Consider the following 15,057-nt stretch of genomic DNA (forward strand, 5'->3'; position numbering starts at 1 on the left):
ACTTATTAATTGATTTCATTTGGTTATAAATGGACACTTTTCTTATAGAAATGTTGATAAACGCTGCATATTATTGGTTTTCCTGCCCCCCAAAAAAGATAATTTTTTAATGCTATCAGCTTTATCAAAACATATTTGTTGATTAAATACATTTCTCATTCTGTGCCATTTTCTACGAGACCTGCTTGTAACAAATATTTTACAAAAATTATAGAATCTATAATGACTTTTAAAATTCAAATTAGACCATATAATAAAATTAGACAATAATATGGACCAAAAATTAAGCATTTGTTTGAAAATTAAAAAAACAAAACAGAAAAAACATGCTGCATTAAAAATAGACATTGGATTTACTTATAAAACTAAACTTTAATTTTACAAAAAAAAAAAAAAAAATGCTTCCACAAATGATGCACAAAAATAAAATCTTTCCACAAATTTCATAAAATTTTCTCTTAATATTTTCCATCATTCATCAATCCATCCATTAACCTTTATCCTTAATAAGTCATGATTCATTAGTAAAAATATATATCTTCTATCACTAAGACTGTCGTGCAACGGATAAAGGTGCTATACTATAGCCAAGTGATATTACTCTGGAGGTTGAAGTTTCAATTCTCAGTAAGGGCAATACTAAGAATACAATTACAAATTAATTAAGAATTTTATTTGGTCGTGAAATGAGAACAAGTTACCTCCATGGATTAAATAAAAAGTTCCATTCCAAATTCTGCATAAATTTCATAGTTTGACAAGAAACACCTTAAGATCAAAGGTTACATTGATCAAAACATGCAAGATGAGAACAGAAATCTGAACAATCCATATATATATATATATATATATATATATATTGGATTATTCGAACATCTGTTCTCATTTTGCATGTTTTGTAGCTTATATATATTTTTTTTAAATATATGTGTGTCGCTCGCCATTTGGGGGCATCACATAAGGGAAAGTCATTCCCAATTAACATGTAGATAATGCAATTCACTCAAAATAGTACCCGAGGCAAATAAATAAATAAAACAAAGAAATAAGAACTACTAAAAACTGTGGTGCATTTAAGTGGCAAGGATAGACTCAATAGAATAGAGCTAGACTCTGGACCCCAGGATCATATGTTCGATTCTCGTCCAGTCCAGCTGTGCTGATGAATTATATGACAGTGAAACATGTTCGTAGCTAACATATTTTAAAATATATATAAGTTCAAACATATTGATAAAATGAACTTGGAATCAAAATTTTTTCGAAGTTACCAATGTAAAGTAAAGCTTCAAAAATATATAAAAACATACTTTATATAAACATTAGAACAGCTTATGAGAGTTAACTGACATTTTAATGTTAATACATCTCTTCAGTGCTACAGGATCAACTGAATATTAAATTTTAAATTGTTCTCAACAGTAATCCGATTGAATGAAATTGCCCAGCAACTATGAGATGGTTTGGGTAAGGTCCTTCTACATGTCATTTTCTCTAACCAACCAATATTAAATCTTACCTGCAGCCCATACACATTAGAAGGGCCTCAGTGAAAATTCATATGCACACACACACACACACACACACACACACACACACACACACACACCATAATAATAATAAAACTTTACTCCTTTAACCTCACAACCCCAAACAAACATGGATAGACTATCAACCACTTACACATACATCTCACCATATATTAACTGTCTACATACATGGATTATAGTGAAACAATTTGCAATAACACACACACATTTACTCAAATACATATTCAAATTACAATAGAAAAATGCGAGCATGAAAAGTAATATGGTTAAGCTTAAACATGGAAAAATAAAGGACTGTTGTTAAAACTGGAAAAGAAAAGGACAAGATATTCTAGTAAAAAATATAATGAATTTATAACTTAAAATATTGCAGCATTAAGAATTGATTACATAATGTTATAAATTGAATTCTAAAAAAAATTCTGATCTTGCAATTCTATTGTAATCCATGATTTTTCCAGGCTTCCAGTAAATTAACTTGTTCTATGTTTAATTTCAGTCCATAAACATTACACATATATAATAACAATGTACGGCACTTGTCTGCTTTCAATAAAATTCCCCAATTTCATTCTCCGTTTCACTTGTTACTTCTCTTTTCACGAGAGCAGTGAATTGGTAGCAACAGTAGTCGCTGAAGCGACATGGTTGCTATAGAAACCAGTCATACAAAACGTCACTCACCTCCTTACGTTTTTTTACGATTTTGAACACCAGTAAATTCATTATAACTTTTGTTTTACTGAACGAAAATTGACAATTTTTTTTCACAATATGAAGGTGATCTATAAACTGTAATAATTGTTTGAAATTTGGTCGAAAAATGAATGAGCAGTGAAGCTTTAAAGCAGTTCTAAATGACTTAAACTGCCATTTAACCATATATTCAAACACGGTAGTGTTTGAATGATATACCTCTGAATTAATGAAGGTTTAAGAAAAATCTATTTCTAATTGCACAGTTATCTAAACCAATTTGAATTTTATATTTAACTTCATACCTCAAACCTGCTCATTATAAGATTAATTAATGTTAACTAAACCTTTTGACTTTTTAATAAAAAAAATATCATTATCATAATTCTGTTAAAATATAATTTGCATGCATCAAGGAGTATATCCACAAAACCTACACACTTACAAATATACACATTAACAATAAATTCAAACAAGTCACATAATGTGATGAAACTAATTCATCTCTACTCATGTATTAAAATAAAGCAAATAAAGTCAGTATTAATAGATATGTTATCCATTAATAGAACTTAATTAATAGAAACTTAATTAATAGAACTATAATCTAGTTTGAATGACTAAATTCTACAATGTACATAAGCTTTCACTGCAGTTTATAATTTATCAGTTATTAGTCAGCTTGAATACAATTATTATAGGACTTGAAGTAATATTAGTTGCATATTTAACTGGGATTGTTTTAATTGTTATGCCATACTCAAATCAAAAGTATATTAAAGTTTCCTTGTGGAAAGTTAGGGAGAATCTATTACATTTATCTAAGGTGAATTGTTTAAAGTGTCTGCAACTAATACATAATTTATCCCTTTGATTCAGTAATTTACTTTTATCAACAAATGTAATAATAGCCAGTTTTTCATTTCGACAAAGAAAAGGTGGGGTTGTGTAGTGTGAAGAATGAAGCTTTCATGACAATTCAATTTTACTTCATCTCTTAGGGATCTTATATACAAATAAAGAAATATGAAATTATAAACTTCAAAAACCTAATAAATTATCCAACAAAAGACAAGAATTTATAATCAAATTTAGACATGTAAATAAATATTAGCTTTTTTATTTCATGCCTGTTTAAACAAAATAAGTAAAACAGAATAAAAGCAAATAAAATAAATAATATCTACATATATATTCTAATTCCATATAATCTTGAACAAATATAAGGTTTTATTCATAGTGTTTCATGCTTGGCATGAAAACAAGTTGTAAACATTTTAACTAATAAAATAATTATTAATTGTATTTGCATATATTAGCATGTTATAAGTTCTGAAGTGCTATATAATAATTATAAATAACATTTAACACCATAATTATAAATTACAAATTACTGTAAATGGCTATATAACCTATTATTTATGAATTATTGAGTTAGCAATCCATGTGTGTGTGTGTGTGTGTGTGTGTGTGTGTGTGTGTGTGTGTGTGTGTGTGTGTGTGTGTCCAGCTAAAAGAAAAAAACTACAGACGACACACCACAAAAGCATTGCCTTGGACAAAATAAAGGGACATTTTTTTTTTTAAATATTCAATCCTTTTAGAGTAAATAGAAACAAAATCAGTCAAGAAGGTGAACATTTATAACCATCTTTAATGTTATGTAGTAATTCATTGACATTTGCAGTGATTCTTTTATGCTATTATGTAGTAAACTCAGTAAACCGATTGTTTTTTCAGTTGTCAAGTGATGTTCAGGTAATAGAGGGAGAAAGATAGAGTAAGAAGTTCTAAAAGAAAAAATGTTACATACACTCTTTAACTTTTCTATTTTGTTAAATGCTATGAATGAAATAATAACTATTATAACTCTGTCTATAACATTTAACAAATTATTGATGATTTAGACAGAAAAACAATGTAATTTAAAACATAAATATAACTTTTTTATTTCATGTTTGGAATGGACAAAAGGTATGTTAGATGGAAAAACAGACGACTCCGGAATTCATTAGAATATGATTTTATCTGCCTTCCTCTCAAATATCTGTACATTTCAAATTTAATCACAAGTAAACAGGTTTAATATCATGCAAAATAATTTTTAAAAATAACTGTCAGAAATTTAAGATTAAAATTTAATTTTGGTTAGTTTTAGTTCGCATTTAAAAATACAGACGTGCGAGATAAAAAAACACACTTCTAACAATCAAATTTACCATAAAACAGTTGTAAGATGTTAAGATAATTTGGATCTTCTCCAGAATTCTCCCTATACTGAAAAATAAAAATAAAGAAAAATCTGTATGATGTACCATGACTAAACAAAAATATCATATTTCAAAAATCAAGTAAATTGATCAAGTAGTTTTATTTTTATGAAGAAAATCATTTTTAAGTAATTAATGAGAATTTGTAGGCATTAAAATATCTTGCAGGTCTGAATTATTGAGTTATCTCATTCTGTTTTTGATTTTTCTTTTTTTGATTGTTTTTAAAATGGTGGATAAGATGGTGGCTCTTGATAAATTTACATTATTTTTGGAATATGATATTTTCATTTCATTACTGGTACATACATCATAGATTTTTTATTTTATTTTTTAATGTACAGGGAATTCTGAACAAGAGTCGATAATTTTTTATTATTGTTATAAATCATTAAGAAATTAGATGAAACAATCATTTTTGGATCCCAAATCTTATCAGACAATAGAATCAGCAATAAGTTTTTAATGTTTGGCTAGAAGAATGGTATATGCGTAAGTTTCATTCTCATAGCATTTGTAGATCAGGAGCAAAGCAGTAGAAAAGTACCCTCACTCCCCAGCATACAAAGATCCTCAAAATAAGAGCCAAATTTAACATTATATTGTGTGTTACAGAAAACAAGGTAGAAGATGGAGGCTGTCCAATACATGCCAGCATGTAATATGAATGTTAAACTAAATAAAGGTATGTGTGTATGTTTATGTATAGGGTTCACTCTTAATTAACAAATTATGAATGTTGGACTATAGCTGCTAAGTTTAAAGATGGTCAATGTGGGCTATATTTAATTTATGTAAAGAGGGTTTGGAAACCGTTTGTATAATTTAGATACTTTGATTTGGGCATAATATGAGTATAACCTCCAATTGAACATTCAAATATATCGGATTTGCAATAAGACACACATTAAGCAAGATTCCATGAATTTCAATATTTTCTAAAGACTCCTTCATTTTAAATTTTAGATATTTCTAGAATCAAAATCATACAATGGATTTTGATCCAAATTTAAATAAGGATTCTAGGCACAAGATTTAATAGTCTTGTATCTTGGTTTTCATCTACATAAGCGAAAACTATTTTGCTCATATATATTTCTTTTGTTGGAACCAAAATCAATTCATAATTGCTCTGGAATCGCTTTAAATCTTTGGATCAAAAATCTGAATTATATATATTTAATCCAGATGAATTAATTTTGGTTTCAACAAAAGAAATATATATAACAAAAAACGTAAAATAAGAACCCACTTTTCGTTTTTGTTTGTTACTTGGTCAGAACCAAAATTAATACATATATATATATATATATATATATATATATATATATATATATATATATATATATATATATATATATTCGTACATTGTGGAAACTAGGGTTTCAAAAAATGAACTAAGCCAACTTGGAACTGCTGAGTAATTTTGGGGATGATTTTTTTCAACACAGATCAGAATCAATATGTATATAACCATAAAACTGTGAACTGTTTGAGTGTCCTTGCTTGCCTCAATCTTGCATGTGTGTGTTTTATATATTTATAAATATGGATGGGTGTATGTGTGCAAATCCAACTGTATTATATATATTTAAATTTAGATAAGACGCCTGCATGATTTTACTGTAAAGAATTATCAGATTCAATGTCATAACTAATACATAAGTGTTTAAATACAGTATTTTTCTGATAGCTAAATGTTTCGATTCTGATTCTAGCTGATGGCACCTAAGTCATATATTTTTTTTTAACTTTGCAAATCATTACTATATGTTGGGTACAATATAATAATCAATAGAGAATTGGCTCTATAATAATAAATATGAAATCTACATAAAATATATTTAAGCATATTTTACAACTGGGCAATGCCAGGCGGTGTATATATATATATATATATAGCATTCCAAAATCAGATATACTCATAATATTTTATTTATATTTTTTTTATGAAGTATGTTTTATACATGTTTCACTGAATAGCAGAAATCCACCAAACAACTCATCAGAGACAAAAAGTATCTGGACATCAATTTTGGCTTATCGCAAATATAACTCTGTATGTGCATGCAGATGTTTACCCCTCATTCTAAATTAATCTATTTTATGTTTCGGTGTCTCTGGTTGAAAACAAAGACTTATACCAAGACCAGACCAAACTTTTTTAAATAAAATTTTACAAGAAATTCAATGATGGTATTCATTTTATATTTGTCCTTTTTTACACTAATGCTATCGCAAGACATCCATAAACAGCAAAGATAATGATTTATTTTATTTAATTTATAACGAAGCTCTATCACAATATTAAATACAATTATTATGAGGGAAGTTTGAGGTGATGGGAAAATAAATGTAATTAATCTGATTTAATTAATATTTCCAATAGAATCTAAAATATGTGAGCGTTAAGAATAATGGAGTAGAAAATGAGTTTAATGCTTTGCATTTTTCATGTTTTAAAATAACTTTATATGATGTGGTTTGTTTTCGTCTTCGAAGCGATAAGGACCACTTTCATTTCCAGGCAACATCAAGTGCCTCTCTTAGTAATATTCACATTGAACATACCAACTTAAATTCTATAACAATAGAAAATATTTTTTAAATAAATGAATAAAAAAAAAAAAGATGAAAAACAAAAAAAACGGAAATGGTTTTTTTTTTAACCACAACAAAAAATTGTCAATTATCAAATATTGATTTTACAGGTTAATCACAGATCAATTATTTTTTAAAAAATACCAACATGGAATAAAAAAATATTAACTTTTAATGAAAGAATTAAAATTATTAATTTATAACTATTATAATATATAAATCTTTTCAAAAAGAATATTTGTATATTATTATATCACATATGAAATACAAGCCTAAACTGAAAGCAATGAGAGTTTATCGCAGTAAAAACTGCCAACCCAAAAGTTTAGAAACAGCAATGAATATTTAACGCTGCAGTTTCTGATGAAGATTAAAAATTTTCCGTGAGGAATATGAAAAGCTTATTCAATACGTTTTTTATCAAATCACAAATTGCATGTGGAAGATTTTTTCCTTTTGTCTGTTTTTACCGAATATCAATCCTTTTTGTGGGTTAGTTAATGCCAAAACATTCTCTAAGCACAATTATAAAGAATTCATTGTCGATAAATATTCTAATTGAATCATTATGATTTTTGTAACCATTATTTTTTCTGGGGTTAGGGTTCATACCTTTTTAAAGGATATTGGTGCAATTATGGATTATAGCAGATTAGTTTGGGACTTGAATAATGTTTGACAATTCCAGAGTTTGCATTGAAAACTAGTACATTGATCACAAAATGTGGAAAACCGATTGAGAGAAAAAAAAAAGATGCTTTTTTAGAATCGGTTTGCAATGAAAAGTGCACCTCCTTGTTTGGGAGGGGAGGAAGAACATAAATAGTCAAAATCTCTTAAAATATCAGCACATTTCAATAACAAGTAAATTAAACTTTTACTTATTACAGACATGATTAATAGTGCCGTCATGTTATCCGTTTCTGTATTAGTCTACCACAACACACACACAAGAATTAATTTTTAGGCGCATAAAACATCCAAACTATAAAATAGGGAGAGATAATTTATTTTTTAAAGTATTTTAAACTGTGTTATTTCTTCTATCAAACCGATCAAGTTTATTATTTTGTCGCATTTGTTTGTGTAGAGTTTACATTGTTTAATCAAGTGTCATCAAACTAGCTCAAAATATTAGTCATGGTTTAAATTAGAATGGATTTAACTTTGGATATCTAGGCTAAAGGTCAAGGTCACAGAAACAAACAATAATGAAAGTCACACTTTAGACGATAATTTCAATTTTGTTTATCGTAGAAACTCACTACTTAATCAATATTATAGTCAATGAAGTCCTGCATTTCATATGATCTTGATTTTAAAATGTTTGATAATGGTCAAAATTTTGACAGAGCATAAAGTTCTGATTTTTCAAATTTGATAATAACCACCACAACATTTCAGCTTCATCAGATAAATAGTTTTTCAGTTATCAACGTTTCCATAGCATAACTTTCGGAATATTTTATACAATATGGAGAAATGAGGGCTAGATAAAACTTTGGGCCATCCTAATATTGTCAGAGTTATGTTCTTGTTTGTTTTAGGATTGCTTTTCCAAATTAGTTAAAACCCATAAAATTACCGAACCCTCAAAAAAAAAAAGAAAAATCATTATTAGTTTGTGATGTCATAGTTTAAGTGAGATAAACAAAATGGTGACGCAAGTAACCATATAAATTCAACAAGTCAAATTTTTAATTCAAACTAGTTCATACCAACTTATTAGGCAATGTGGGTAGAGTCATAGGCATGTCGATTTCCATCTTTACTTAGTTTCTACTGCTTTATAGTTTATATGAAGAAAAATAATTGTGAAATTGTATAGAAAAAGATGCTACTTAAGTATTTGCATTAGAGAGTAGGAAACTATGATGAATGTATTTGTGTACTGTTTTTATTTCCAATAAAAAGAATAGAAATTGCATTTTTAAGCAAAAAGAATGTATTTGTGTAATGATTTCTGCCACTTTCGACATTATAGAATAATAAGTTAACATTTCCTATGTACAACTTCTACACCAACTACTTACAGTTACTACTAAAGCATGCTCCTACATTTTGTCCCTGGTTCTTATTTTTTCCTACTGGATGTACTCTCTCAAATACGTAATCTCATTAAGAGTGTAGCAAATTCTGATGCAATTTACTCCTCTTCCACTCTCCCCCCCCCAAAAAAAAAACACTGCTTACTTTAGTAGATTAACTTCTTTGCATGTAGCTGGTTTATTATTTGACTTTTTACATATTAATATTTACTATATAACACATTACGGTTACAGATTCATTTAACAAATACTTTCTTATTCTTAATGATTTCATGGAATAACAATTTCTTAAATTGTTAGGTGAAAGTACATATTATTTTGCAAAGACCCCCTCCCCGATTTTAAATATATTTGAAACAGAACAAAAAATGAGTTTTTATAGAAAACAAAATTAAATAGGATGAGATTTTTTTCTTTAAATATTATAAATTTGAATATTAAAATTAGAACTTTAAGAAAGCCACAAACGATACAAGACTTCTTCCATCCTTTTACAACAACAAAAAAAAATGGAAACTTTGATCAATTACATATCTTGACTGCTAAATGGACATGAAGTGAGTGCTCATTTTACATTAAATTATATAGGAAAGTAATTCCCCACTGCCAAATCTTCAATATATATTATTCTTTTTTAATTCTCTTTTTGTGCATATGTTTTTAAGGCTGTTGAAACATAATCACCCAAAAAAGTAGATTTTGAATTTTTTAGAGGGGGGTACAAACTGGGTAAGATAGTGAAAATTTATATTTTTTATTAGGACTTTCAAGTTAAATTAATTTTTAACAGTAGTTGTGTTCATTAAATTGTTAGGTGAAAGTACAATTAGTCAATTATGCCACCACCCTCCCCATTTTAAGAATAGGTTTTTAAAAAACATTATTTTAACAGGGTCCACATTCTGTACAAGTACCGTTTGTTTGTCCAATTTGGATTTAATTGTTTTTAGACACAAGGTCAGTTTTTAATGTGTGAAACATCCAGATCCCCAAAAAGAGGAGAATAAAAAAAGCAGTGCTTGAGTTTAGAAGGATTTCTACTTCATTGACCTATAACAGAATAGACTAAGTATAGCACCAGAACACCTTTGAAAAAAGGTCAAGGAAGCATCTATTGATAAAATAGTGTCCGGCAACTTCAGATGGGGAGGGGTACACCCAAAATATACCAGAAGTTATGTTTCTGATGAATATCATATTTTTATGGGTACAATCTCCATCATGAAAAACAAAAAAATATTGGTTTCAGCATTTTCCAATTCTGTTTCTTAACATTGCGTGTCTGAGTTGGTGAATTCGGAAAAGTATTTTTGTATGGGATGCCATGCTACCCCAATATTTAATGAAATCTGAACACAATGTATTACACTCCCTCGGAATTTTAACATCATATATGCTGAAGTAATATTTATTTTATGTTTATCATGAATTTGTAAACAAACAATGCAGATGAATTCAGTATTATTGCTTTTAAAACCAAAATACTTCTCATTAAGAATATTAATATCAATCAATTCTGAAAAAACATCCTGGAAAATATTTGATTTTGAAAAAAATTAGATGATTTACATTCTATTCTTCTGAAATGTTTCATTTTAAACTTAGAATTTTGGGAACAGGTTTCCTATGTCTTCTTTACTTCCATCATATTTTACGCTTTTGCTACATCTGTTAATAAACAATGCCTAGAAACAGTTTCATAAAATACGCACGTAATGATGTCATCAATTTTATGACAAGCACTTGAAGTCCCTATTGATCACTTAATACAAAAAGAACACAATTTCATTAATTTACAAGACTCAAATAAGAATTTACACAGAAATAAGACTTAAAAATTATATTAACTGTTTACATGTAAAAACACAAATAAATTAATTTTAAGCATATATTTATTAAAAGAGAATACTTAATATTTTTTAGTTAGCATTTTTTTAAATTCCTCTGGGCAATGCCAGGAAATGGGGTCTGCTAGTTGAAAATAAAAAACAATAGAAATTATGTCTTTAAACAAAAAGAATTTTGAATTGATGTTGAATACTTTTTACTTTTGTTTTTGATTATCAAAAAAAAAGAATAATTAAGAAAAAAGGTTACTTTGTTTAAAGCAAAAATTATTTTTTTTATGTTATTACATTAAATTTATAAAACATATCGAGTTAAAAAAAATTCTTTAGATTTATTCGAAATTCAAATTCAAGTATTGATATCGTAAAACCTACTGCCTTAGTAATGTGTATCCACATGTTTCTATATAAACAGACAAATGGCCAAAACTCTGTACCTTAATAGTATACAGAAAAAAAAAAAAAACATTTTAATGAAATGCATAGAAATTTTAAGAGGTTATGACTATTGAAGTATGTATGCTAAAATAAAACAATGGTGGGGAAGGAGTATTTTTTTTAGTCTGGAGTGATCAAGCAATGTGAGAGGTACAGAAAGTGAAAAATCATCATTTGTTTTTTTTTTTTGTATCAGAATATGAATGTAGAAAAACTTCTTTTTTTATTGTTTTTTTTTATAAGGAAAAAAACGAAAAAATTAAATTTAAGTTCATACAAGTTTTTGCGTGTACTGTGCCTCCACCTCCAAACCAAACAAAAACTATATATTTCCACTGTTGGCAAATAACAGACTTTAAGCCACCAAAAAAGCATTAGCTAAAAGAATACTTTCTTTCATAACATCTGCTTATGAATAACTAAGTTTATTCAGTTTTAAATTCAGTTTTGATACGAATCCATTTGAAATTGAACCCTTCATTTTTTTTTTTTTTTTAATAAATTCTAAATATTTACAAAGTTAGTTCTCTTTCTGAATCATTATCTCCTTTCTCAGTTGGAGCAAGTTCCATGACTGCCATCAATTTCTCTTTTGTGTACATCTTCTCCTCATTGGTGATTCCATCAGTGTTGCGTACAATTGAGTCTAATGTATTGTCTACTTTCATATGGATGTGGTCATTGTTAATATCACTAGTAGAAAGGTCAGCCGGCAGTCCTTCAAATGAACTGGTAATCATGTCAGCCATTGTCATCAAAGCAGACCCTAATTCTCCTCGATCCAAAGCAGATGAAGTTGGAGTGGTCAGTGCTAAATTGTTAGTATCAGTTTTATACAAGTTACGACTACAGTCAATTACAACATTGCTTTTAGGAGACAAAGTGGCTGTCAGTTCTGCATCGTTAATAGATCCGTTTATGTGTGCTTTTACATGAGTCCATAGATACGCAGAGCGTGTAAATTCTTCCTCACAAAATTTGCATTTAAACAATCGCATTGTTCCTCCCATATACTTTCTATTATCATGATTATTACGATTATTATCACGATGCTCGTTTCCAACAGAATTTCTTTGCTCCTGAATTTCGCGATCAACCAGATCTACAATGTCGACATTCACGTCAATCACAGCACCATGCTGCTGCCTTAAATGTGTAGTAAGGCTGTATGACTGCGAGAAACATTTCTTTTTTTCTTCTGGACAATACGGACATCGGTAAGGCCTCTCACCTGAGTGGACCCTCATGTGTTTTGTTAAATTGCCCGACTGAGCAAATGTCTTTTTACACACACTGCAAGCATAGGGACGCTCACCAGTATGGACTTTGATATGTTCCTTCAAATGACTTGATTGGGCAAACGCCTTCTTGCAATGCTTGCATTCGTAATGCTTCTCACGAGTGTGGACGGTCATATGGGTCGATAAATAATTGGCGCGAGAAAACGTCTTGAAACAATATTGGCATTCAAAGGGTTTCTCACCAGTGTGAATTCGAAGGTGCACGACAAGCGAATTTGATTGCGAGAAAGATTTATGGCAGAAATCACATTCAAATGGACGCTCATTTGTGTGGATTCGTAAATGTTTTGTTAAATTTCCTGATAATGAAAACGATTTTTGGCAAAAATCACATGAATAAGGTTTTTCACCAGTGTGGATTTTTAGGTGACCCGTCAGATGACCGCTTTGTGAAAACCGTTTTTTGCAGAACTTACATTCAAATGGTTTTTCTTCGGTATGGACACGCAGGTGGGTGACCAAATAACTTGTACGAGCAAACAGCTTCAAACAATATGGACATTCATAAGGTTTTTCCGCCGTGTGGATTCTCAAGTGTGCTGACAAGGTCCCTGATTGGGTGAACGCCTTTTCACAGTAACGACATACAAATGGACGTTCACCTGTATGTGTTCGAAGATGAATCGTAAGATGACCGTTCTGAGAAAATGTCTTCTCGCAGAATTTGCATTTGTATCGTTTAATGCCTGAGTGAGTGCGGAGGTGTTCATTAAAGTGACCAGAATGTGAAAACTGTTTAAGACAAAACTTGCATTCTAATATATTGATATCACTTGAACTTTCTGGTTCTGTAGTTCGTACCTGCTGGGAAGACATCAACGTCTCAACAGATTGGGCTGCCAGGTGTTCTTCGGGCTTTGAATTTGAATCAGCTTTTTCATTCACTATATTCAGTTTCGGAGGAGGTAGTGTAAGTAATGGTGACGGATGCTGCATTTTGAGAAATTTTTCAGCAAGATGCAAATTTAGTTGTGAATTCAAAATTTAAAAATTCAATTCATAATCATTCAACATTCTTTTTGGACAACAAAAAAAAGAAAAAACTTTTAAAATATAGAAAATTTTCATCAGATGTTAATAGCACACACTATTTAACAAAACAAAAAAATTTTTGAACAATATATACATATATTATTTTATATATATAAAAATGTTATGTTTGTGTTATAGAAATTAATATGTGAACAGATCATTAAAAAAAGTTTCAATAACAGTTACATTTTCCACAGAACCTAAAGACACACTCAAAATTTTCTTTCGATTTCATCGGAGATCACTGCAATCAATTATTGGTTAGGATTATAAAATAACTAAAATATATTAGAATGTAAAGAAATATAATTCATTTTTGAAAATAATTTGTTTCATGAAACAAAAATAAATTGAACAAAGAATATCTCAGTGAAATAACTATTTAAAAAAAGGGGGGTTTAAACATTTAAATAATTATTTTTATTCGTATTTTTAAGATTTAAAACAAATAGTTTTGCTTCGTTAAAGCAATTTGCTGTTTTACTATAGAAAATGTAGCATCAACAAGCAAATTATTTTAAAGAAAACATGTTAACAGCTTTTTTTATTATCTCAAAATATAGAAGGTAGTTTATTTTATCTTTCAAACAGATAATTTTGGAGGATATTATAAAATCATAACGCACTAATCCCATGAAAAGAACAGTAAATGTTGAATTTTTATTAAATCAAACTGTTTATGTTCCCATCCAGATTTTAGGGGTAAAAGCATTTAGTAGAAATGCTAGTTTATTTAAAACAACTATTTGCATCCAAAATGTCTTCCACAAAATAAAGTTAATATCTTGGCAACTAAACCATAGAAATTTGCTTCTTTTTCTTAAATTTATATTTTAAATGGGTCGAAAAAAATTGGATAAACATGTTTCAAAACGATCAAGAAATTGGATAAACATGTTTTGAATGGATCAAACAATTGGATAAACATGTTTTGAATGGATCAAACAATTGGATAAACATGTTTTGAATGGATCAAACAATTGGATAAACATGTTTTGAATGGATCAAGCAATTGGATAAACATGTTTTGAACGGATAAAGAGGAGTTTGATTTGAAATACCTAAAATCACCTGAGAATATGTTTTTATCCTATGATGTAAATCCAGGTTCAATATGGTCACTTAAAAATGTTTACAGTAAAGTCCTTTGTCAAATTTTCCCAGTTTTGGCCAACTCATTAAAATTGTGATTGAATAATAAAAACACTCAGTATTTACTCAATGCTATATTTGCTAATTGTAGCCGATGTTCTCACATTTATAGACGTTTTTCA

General features: G+C 28.8%; 2 protein-coding genes across 5 annotated transcripts in view; both read right to left on the minus strand.

The window, feature by feature from the left end:
- LOC145265446 (uncharacterized) overlaps positions 1–15,057 on the minus strand; it is a 72,109-nt gene that overhangs the window by 34,042 nt on the left and 23,010 nt on the right. The gene's annotated exons all lie outside the window — the stretch shown is intronic.
- The window catches only part of LOC145265647 (uncharacterized), a 77,371-nt gene continuing 73,937 nt past the window's right edge, over positions 11,624–15,057 (minus strand). The window contains exon 3 of the mRNA XM_080121714.1: positions 11,624–13,735. Coding sequence (XP_079977840.1) covers positions 11,963–13,735 — 1,773 coding nt within the window. The 3' untranslated portion in view covers positions 11,624–11,962. The remainder of the gene's footprint in view (positions 13,736–15,057) is intronic.

This window comes from Euprymna scolopes, chromosome 40, assembly GCF_053919585.1.
Source record: "Euprymna scolopes isolate OS-2025 chromosome 40, ASM5391958v1, whole genome shotgun sequence".
NCBI classification, from domain to species: Eukaryota; Metazoa; Mollusca; class Cephalopoda; order Sepiida; family Sepiolidae; genus Euprymna; species Euprymna scolopes.